The following is a 9,213-nucleotide window of genomic DNA, read 5'->3' on the forward strand; positions in this document are numbered from 1 at the left end:
AGATTTATACATCATCTGAAAGTTGAATAAATAAGCTTTCCATTGAGGTATGGTTTGTTAGGATACAACTATTTGAAAATCTGGAATGTGAGGGTGCAAAAAAATCAAAATATTGAGAAAATCGCCATTAAAGTTGTCCAAATGAAGTTCTTAGCTATGCATATTACTAATCAAAAATTAAGTTTTAATATATTTACAGTAGGAAATTTACAAAATATCTTCATGGAACATGATCTTTACTTAATATCCTAATGATTTTTGGCATAAAAGAAAAATCTATAATTTTGGCCCATACAATGTATTTTTGGCTATTGCTACAAATATACCCCAGCGACTTAAGACTGGTTTTGTGGTCCAGGGTCACATTTAAGATATAAAGGTCATATTAGGATAGCATGAAAATTGTTTGGTGAAAAAAAAAATCTTGGACAATATTAGTCCTATGCTGAGTCCAGTGGGAACTGGTCTCTGAACAACGCTGGTCATTCACTGTTGACAAGATGGACTTTTAATATAACTTGGCTGTCTATGCTGTAGAAGGGCGTTTTTTTTTTTATTGATGCCACATGACTTTCTTTTGCCGAAAAGGTAGAGAAACTACAACACCCTCAATGCACGATCCGACTGTGGTGATACAAAAATGTAGTTTTAACAATAGTCCTGGAACTGTCGAAGGTCTGCACACTTTAGCTGACAAATAAACCAGGAGATCTGCGTATAAGTAACATGGAAAAAGAGTACACATTATTCGTTGCTTCTACTATGACATTATAATAATACAAAGCAGGTTGACACTTGGCAAACTTGTCCTTTAATATACATGCATTGTGGTGATTACATTTGAACTGTATGTTCATCCTCTAAATCGTATTCTGTCTCATGTGTCTCTGACAGGTTTCCCATTGAATGATCAGCTCTTTCAGATGATTATTCGCCGGTATAGCGATGAGAATGGAAACATGGACTTTGACAATTACATTGGCTGCCTTGTGCGACTTAAGACTGGTTTTGTGGTCCAGGGTCACATTTAAGATATAAAGGTCATATTAGGATAGCATGAAAATTGTTTGGTGAAAAAAAAAATCTTGGACAATATTAGTCCTATGCTGAGTCCAGTGGGAACTGGTCTCTGAACAATGCTGGTCATTCACTGTTGACAAGATGGACTTTTAATATAACTTGGCTGTCTATGCTGCAGAAGGGCGTTTTTTTTTTATTGATGCCACATGACTTTCTTTTGCCGAAAAGGTAGAGAAACTACAACACCCTCAATGCACTATCCGACTGTGGTGATACAAAAATGTAGTTTTAACAATAGTCCTGGAACTGTCGAAGGTCTGCACACTTTAGCTGACAAATAAACCAGGAGATCTGCGTATAAGTAACATGGAAAAAGAGTACACATTATTCGTTGCTTCTACTATGACATTATAATAATACAAAGCAGGTTGACACTTGGCAAACTTGTCCTTTAATATACATGCATTGTGGTGATTACATTTGAACTGTATGTTCATCCTCTAAATCGTATTCTGTCTCATGTGTCTCTGACAGGTTTCCCATTGAATGATCAGCTCTTTCAGATGATTATTCGCCGGTATAGCGATGAGAATGGAAACATGGACTTTGACAATTACATTGGCTGCCTTGTGAGACTTGATGCCATGTGCCGTAAGTTGATTCTAGAAAGATTTATTAAAGGAAAATAATATATATAGCCTATATTTTTGTTTATAGTTTTAGCAGAGTGAATTGGTTTCTTTCTGGAGTACATGTAAATGTATACACTGACTTAATCTTGTTTTCCTTCATCTAAAAGGTGGCTTGTTTAGTAGACATTTAATAAAATGACAGCTGCAAGGCCAACTTAATGTTCACTCTTATGGTATGCAGGCACTTTATATAAGTTTTGGGGCCTTTAGTCAATGTCTGCTTTGAAGCCATGTGCTAGTGTACTGCTCGAGTTGGATGATGACTTGCACACACAGGCACTACAAGTGTTTGTCTAATAAAATGCTTTCTAAAATGGGAATTCCCCCTCCCCCAATGCCACGTCTCTGACTAGCAATAGCAAGTATCAAAACTGTCTGGTGTAACCTAAAGGCTATTGGAACATGTCAAAACAAGAAAGAAAACATTGTTTGTCAGTCCATTTTCATGCATCTTTAAGGGAGCTGTTGAGGAATTGAGGGTGTTTTTTTTTTTAAACCAAATTTACTCAATTCAATTACTTCTTGCTCCCCCTGCAGGCTTTGGGTAATTTCAGCCATTTTGTTCATTCATTGAATATATATTAAAGGGGCCATATGATGTTGCTAAATTTGAGACTTTAGTCTTTGCAACTTTACAGATCTTCTTTATGCACCAAGAGCTTGTAACATTCTAAAGAGAAAGGAAAACTTGAAATCGCATCATATGACCCCTTTAAAGAGATAAAATTTATGATGTCTAAAAATCCAGTAATTTTGGAATTAGATGTTTTTCAGCACAGTTATAATAAATGGTTGTTTAGGACTCTGGGATCTCTCATTGGATCTGAAAGTTATATTGTGTTTGCATAGTGAATCTTTATAAAATATTTTTAAAAGCTTAGGAAAAATTAGATTTTTGTTTTTTTGCATTATAAGACTCCTTTAAGCTATGTGTCAGTAAATGTATACAGAATAAATGAAATTATTCTTTAGTTAATGAAGTGTTAAAAATATTGATTCATGTCTTATGTTGACACCAGGTGCCTTCAAGACTCTTGACAAAGACAATGATGGCACAATCAAGGTCAATGTTCAGGAGGTAAGGACATTTTGGCTAGTTACATTCTCTTAAAATTAGTATCATATTTACTGAGGATAAAATGTTCTGTAATATATAATTATAAAATAAAACTCTGTCTCTTCACAGTGGCTGCAGCTGACAATGTACTCTTGAGTGATGTGAAGGCCTGCAATCAATTCAGATCGAAACAATCAGTTTAGTGCTTATTGAAATATTATGCAATATTGACATTCTGCTTTACACAGCTCCCTCTCTTGTTTCTCACTCACTAATTCCAGAGAAATACCAGCATGGAGCTGGTCAACCACTGGGGTTATGTGGGTCACTCGACTATGCTATTGTCTTTCTCTATAAGTTTTAATTCTACCAATTGTTTTTTTTTTGGGGGGGGGGTTTAGCCCATTAGTAGCGTTGTTTAAAAGAAAACTAACCAAAGAAAGAACATTACAAGAAATTTGTCAAAGAAAATTAACAAATATGCTCAAATGAAGAGTCTAGGTGCAGTCACAAATATGCAAAACTGTATTACATATTCTTGTTGTCAGTTGGTGCCATTTTGCATGAGGCCAATGGGGGATATAAGGGATAAAAAATATTGCCACGAATTCATGAAAATCTTATGTCAAATGCAATTTTATATTAAATAAAAAAAAGTATAAAGTGATAAACTTGTCTGTTTTTCATCATCAGTTTGATTATTGATTCATTTGATGATCATTGATGTATGTTTTGATGCAGTAATATTTTGTCATTGTTTCTCTATATTATATATCCGGCATATATTTAATTCCAGTAGCTATAAATAAAACCTAAACATAAGAAAGCGATTTTTTTTAGCTAATGTGTCATTACCGTCAGCCTTGGCTAAAGCATGAGTGCTGAACCTGTTGGGGTTAGTGAGCACCAGCGCCACTTATACAGGAGCGGTCAGACGCGGTAACTGCACCCACCCGTCTACGCCATGGAGAACGGGCGAGCTAGTGCGCATGCGCAAAGCATTCGCTGCTCTCTACGAAGTTTCTGGATATCTGGGCGCAACGCAAAATATTGATTACATTTGACCACTGAGGTATTTATGCGACGCTTTTGCAGTCTTAAAGTACTTTTATATGCTTATGGCGATTCAAGAGTTTACAAACTGACCGAGAAAGTGACTTAAGATGCCACATATCGTGTAAAATAGCTAACGTTAGCTAGCTTAAATAGCTAGACGGTAGTGATGTAGGTAACGTAATAAGAAAATAAGGGCGAAATGTCCTTCCGCATCCAAGCGTTTTGTTTCGTTATGATAAAAAATGATGTTCTGTTTAGAAAAAACATGAATTATGTTTACTGTTGTGTGCTGCTGGGGATGTTTGTGTTCGGTTTAATTCAGCTGTTTACATCGACGGCGCTGTCTCGGCGCAAAGACAGAACGCGTGATCGTAATGTCGCTGTATTTATGTAACTACAGCTCTAACTACACCTCGATGCAAACATGCGCTCGTACGGTTACAGTGAGTGAGTGAATGAATGAGCCGGTGTTGTAGTTGCTCTTCCTTCCGTCACATTCATGTGTTAAGATCATCTTGTATTTGGAAATCAAGTGAATGTGAATAATTAATCTGAACTATTTTGCACTCACGGTGACGCTGATGTTCACTGCATGCTCACCTTACAGTGGAATATGGACCTTTGGTTTAGTTGTACGTGATTTATATACTCACTGATTTATGAGACATGTGACAGAACATATCTCAACTTTACATGCCATTAGTTTTTAAAATGGCACCGTTTCCATTTACTGCTGTGAAGATGTCTGTGTCTTCGCTCTACCTCAAACAAGACAACATTGTGCGCTTCAAGAGGAGAAAGGCACGTTTCTCCTTCAGTGAAGTGCACATCCTGCTGGACGAAGTGCGGAAGAACCGCCACATTGTTGTGGGTGAGTTTTTCCTCCGTTTGACAAGCAAAACTTGGCTGAGCAAGTTACCAATCTGTAATAAACTGAGTTCACTCAGTTCCGCAAAACCACCAGTAATTTTATTTGTCCCTATAAAACCATTAAACGGTAAAAGATGTTCCAATACTTTTCTGTGTCTGTGCATAGGTAAGTTTAACGCCGGCGTTCCCTCTGACGTGAAGCGCAGGAAATGGGCTGAGATCACGGCACGTGTTAATGAGATTGGAGAGTGTGACAGAGAGATCATGGAGGTGATCAAGAAATGGTCAGATCTTAAGTGCGACACGAAACGTAAATTGGCTGCCCTGCGGACGGGTCTTTTGGTGTCCCAGAGATTGGCACGGTCCAATATTGAACTGTCCCCAATGGAAGTCATTGTGGAATCCATCCTCGATCTGGACAAGAGACCGTGGGAAGTTACACAGCGGTCCAGATCTCGCAGTCAAGGTGACGATCAAGAGGCTGTGTGTGAGGATGAGGAAGAGGAGGATGGAGGGTTTGTGGGGATGGGGTCGGTCAACAGTTCCCCGAGCAGAGGAATGGATGTGGGAGGAATGCCTGCTATTACAAGTGGATCTGGGGGTGCAAGTGAGGTGCATTATGACAACTCCAAAACTGGAGGTAAACAAAATACTTAAGTTGGATCATATTAATAATTTTCAATAGATTTTGCACTGCAGTGTGGATTTGTCCACATCAGCGATCTGTTACCAGTAAAAGTTCACTGTAAGAATTATCAGTGTACTTTAAGTATTTGCATATTTTGCTCTGATCTCAATAATGAACCATCAATCATGTTTTCAAAAGCTACACTACTGTTCTAAAGTTTGTTGTTTTCTTATGCTCATCAAGACTGTATTTATCCACTCAAAAATACAGTAAAATCAGTAATATTATAAAATATTATTATTACAATTTAAAGGAATTGTTTTCTGTTTTAATATTCAAAAATGTAATTTATTCCTGTGATAGCAAGGCAGAATATTCAGCAGCATTCCTCCAGTCTTCAGTGTCACATGGTCCTTCAGAAATCATTCTAATATGCTGATTTGGTGCTAAAGAAACATTTCTAATTATCAATGTTGAAAAAAGTTATACTTTTGGAAACCATGATAGACTTTTTTCAGGATTCTTTGATGAATAGAAAGTTCCAAGAACAGCGATTATTTGAAATAGAAATCTTTTGTAACATTGCACGTCTTTACTATCACTTTTGATCAATTTAATGCGTCTTTGCTTAATAAAAGTATTAATTTCTTCCAAATAATAATAATAATAATTTAAATAAATAAATAAATAATTTCTGTAAAAAGCAAAAGCTACACTACTGTTCTAAAGTTTGTTGTTTTCTTATGCTCATCAAGACTGTATTTATCCACTCAAAAATACAGTAAAATCAGTAATATTATAAAATATTATTATTACAATTTAAAGGAATTGTTTTCTGTTTTAATATTCAAAAATGTAATTTATTCCTGTGATAGCAAGGCAGAATATTCAGCAGCATTCCTCCAGTCTTCAGTGTCACATGGTCCTTCAGAAATCATTCTAATATGCTGATTTGGTGCTAAAGAAACATTTCTAATTATCAATGTTGAAAAAAGTTATACTTTTGGAAACCATGATGGACTTTTTTCAGGATTCTTTGATGAATAGAAAGTTCCAAGAACAGCGATTATTTGAAATAGAAATCTTTTGTAACATTGCACGTCTTTACTATCACTTTTGATCAATTTAATGCGTCTTTGCTTAATAAAAGTATTAATTTCTTCCAAATAATAATAATAATAATTTAAATAAATAAAAAATAATTTCTGTAAAAAGTCTTTTCCAATATTGCAAATCAATTTGTATATAAAGCAATAATTTCAGCCCATCTGTTCAGAACAAAAAATCTGACGTAAAAGGAAGTTGTAGCCCCTGGGGAATCCACAGTTGCTATTTTAATAAATGTAATGACGTTTTAAAGCGAGCAGACAAAACTCTGATGAACTTCATGTTTGTTGGCAGATGCCTAATGTCTGAGAGTAACAACGTAATATCTGGCCGTTAAATGTAGCCAATCATTTTGATGACAGGCTTTATCTCCAGCATTTCTGACTTTTTTTTTTTTTTTTATGAATTTAGTCACACGACTCAAGGCAGTCACATGACTTTTTTGATGCACATTTTCTCTATAAGCACTGTGAAGTGTGAAAGCTTTTTAAAAAGCTATACATATATTTTGTGTGTGTATGTGTTAGGGTTGGGCCGATAGGCGATGCCATTGTCCATCGCCGATGGCTGACAGACATCACGATGTTGGACCGGCATCGTGACCCACCCATACCCCCCTGCAATCCGCCGCATCCCAATTCCGTGTTCGGAAAGGAAATTAAGTGTACTACATAGGGCTGGGCGATATAGCTGAAAAATGTATCAACGATATAATGTTTCATATCGTTCGGTATCGATAATTATTGACATTTTTTATAACCTTTTTTAAAACCAAGAGCAATAGAATTTTTTTTTTTACATTTAACCACTGTATTTTTTTATTAATTCAATTTATTGAGACAAACAACAAATATTTTTTTGTTTTAACAGTCAAAAACTAAATAAAAATTAAACAAATATCTAATTTCTAATGCTTTATTTGCAGATGATCAATACTTTCTCTCACAATTATATCGTTGGGTAATTAAACTGTATATAAATTGCGGGCATCAGGGAGCTGCTACTGATATGCAGGGCATTGAAACCGCTTTCGAATGCGCACTCTCATTTTACTTTCACTTTCACTTTCGAGATTCGCGATTACACGGACTCTATACTACGGAACGGCAGTACCTACCACACATTTTTCAAGATTAGATATTTGTCATGGGTGCTCAGGATCTGCAAATCATTCGCCATTGTCCTATCAGTCATCTCTCCTTACTCAGTGTATGTGGTAAGTGAACTTTCAGGTACTGTAATGTAACAGTCTACCGCTAGCAAGCGGCAAACCATGTCCCTTTAGTGGCTCCGTAGAACGTGTTATTTGTTTTCTGTGCCTTTCTGCATACGGATTCACGCTTCGGGCACACCACCCAACCCCGCCCCCCGATGTCATCGTCCATCACGATGTTTCACTGTAGACATCGTCCGATGCCAATATGGTAGACATCGCCCAACCCTAGTATGTGTATCAAAAACAATTGATCATATGATGTATAACTTAAAAAAACAAAAAACTGTTTACTTGCTTGATCACAGATCCCGAATCCCACTTAGACTCAGATGAGGACAACCGTGACCTCTTCCCAACATCCTCTATGGCATCTGTCACTAACTCGTACTCTGAGGAAGATGGAATTGCAACTAGAGGCAGTACTGGACACGTTTCCTCCACAGCCACCACTTCTACTAAAAGACCCTCATCTTTCTCAGGGGTGGAGCCAGACAGTTCACGTGAGCAGTTAGTGCACAGTGCAAGCCTTAGCGTGCAAGAGCAGCACACCACCAACACTCTTCTTGCCACAGTCTCCCGTTCACTTGAGCTCCTAGCCGAGTCAGTGCAGCAGCTAGCAGAGACGCAACAGGAGTTTGCACGAGAATCACTGCAGCTACAGAGGGACACTGTGCAAGTGTTGCGAGATTTTGCCTCTGGCACGCTAACGATACTGCATGAAAAAGTCAACGGCAAACCTGCATTGTGAAATTTGTGTTTAGCAATCAAATGACAACCAACAAGCAACACGGTGTGTGACACATTGTTGATACGATACTGCAGCCAGGCTGCAAATATTGTGTGATATAGACAGACACAACTTCTCACTGGAACCTTGCTGACCATCACAAGGTTCAGTGTCAGGATGTCAAAATACTGTGATTAAGTGCAAAGGCGACTATTTGAGAAGATGATTTTGTAAAAAATTCAAAGATGTTAACATTTGTACCTACTCTCTGTTTATCAATAGGACACGCTTAGGGTTTTTGTTTTTAGTGAATGGTAAACAATAGTGAGACCACAAAGGGATTTTGTTTGTGCCATCTTCCACAACAAAATATTACTTTTTTCTTCATTCACCACATTATCACATAGGGATTGTTGAGATTAACCTGCTGTGGGGTGATTCACAGGACCTACTTTTAAAATTCATTTTAATTGATGAATTTTATTTAACATCTGTCGACTCGTTAAAGGGATAGTTCACCCCAAAATGAAAATTCTGTCGTCATTTTCTCACCCTCATGTTGTTCCACACCTGTATGACTTACTTTCTTCTGCGGAACACAAAAGAAGATATTTTAAAGAATGTTGGTATGAATGAATGTTCCCCTGATATTTCTGATGACATACAAGGCATTTCAAGTCATTGTTTAAAATCCTGTAATCAGTCATGACCTTGTAGGTTGTTAAGAGAATGAGGTGTATTTGTAGCAAGTTTATCATCTGAATGCTGCTGTAAGGAGTGTTTTATTTACTCAAACACGTTTTATATTTATTACAACTTTGTAAGAGATGATGTTTCTGT

General features: G+C 36.9%; 2 protein-coding genes across 2 annotated transcripts in view; both read left to right on the top strand.

The window, feature by feature from the left end:
• Window positions 1–3,211, top strand: part of LOC107757546 (calpain small subunit 1-like) — an 8,914-nt gene extending 5,703 nt beyond the window's left edge. The window contains exons 9-11 of the mRNA XM_016575061.1: window positions 1,555–1,671; window positions 2,732–2,790; window positions 2,899–3,211. Coding sequence (XP_016430547.1) covers window positions 1,555–1,671; window positions 2,732–2,790; window positions 2,899–2,925 — 203 coding nt within the window. The 3' untranslated portion in view covers window positions 2,926–3,211. The remainder of the gene's footprint in view (window positions 1–1,554; window positions 1,672–2,731; window positions 2,791–2,898) is intronic.
• Window positions 3,212–4,561: 1,350 nt separating this feature from the next.
• LOC107757517 (uncharacterized) lies at window positions 4,562–8,853 on the top strand. Its single transcript, XM_016575004.1, has 3 exons — window positions 4,562–4,696; window positions 4,862–5,335; window positions 7,952–8,853. The coding sequence occupies exons 1-3, from the start codon at window positions 4,567–4,569 to the stop codon at window positions 8,392–8,394; spliced, it is 1,047 nt and encodes a 348-aa protein (XP_016430490.1). The 5' UTR covers window positions 4,562–4,566; the 3' UTR covers window positions 8,395–8,853.
• The last annotated feature ends 360 nt before the right edge of the window (window positions 8,854–9,213 follow it).

This window comes from Sinocyclocheilus rhinocerous, unplaced genomic scaffold (genome assembly GCF_001515625.1).
Source record: "Sinocyclocheilus rhinocerous isolate Xijiao unplaced genomic scaffold, SAMN03320098_v1.1 scaffold984, whole genome shotgun sequence".
Classification (NCBI taxonomy): domain Eukaryota; kingdom Metazoa; phylum Chordata; class Actinopteri; order Cypriniformes; family Cyprinidae; genus Sinocyclocheilus; species Sinocyclocheilus rhinocerous.

Excerpts from the sequence above, each read along its gene's own strand:
- LOC107757517 (XM_016575004.1), top strand. The coding sequence starts at position 4,567 with ATGTCTGTGTCTTCGCTCTACCTCAAACAAGACAACATTGTGCGCTTC. Across the intron at positions 4,697-4,861 it reads GAACCGCCACATTGTTGTGG|GTAAGTTTAACGCCGGCGTT; the intron begins GTGAGTTTTTCC and ends GTCTGTGCATAG. Across the intron at positions 5,336-7,951 it reads TGACAACTCCAAAACTGGAG|ATCCCGAATCCCACTTAGAC; the intron begins GTAAACAAAATA and ends GCTTGATCACAG.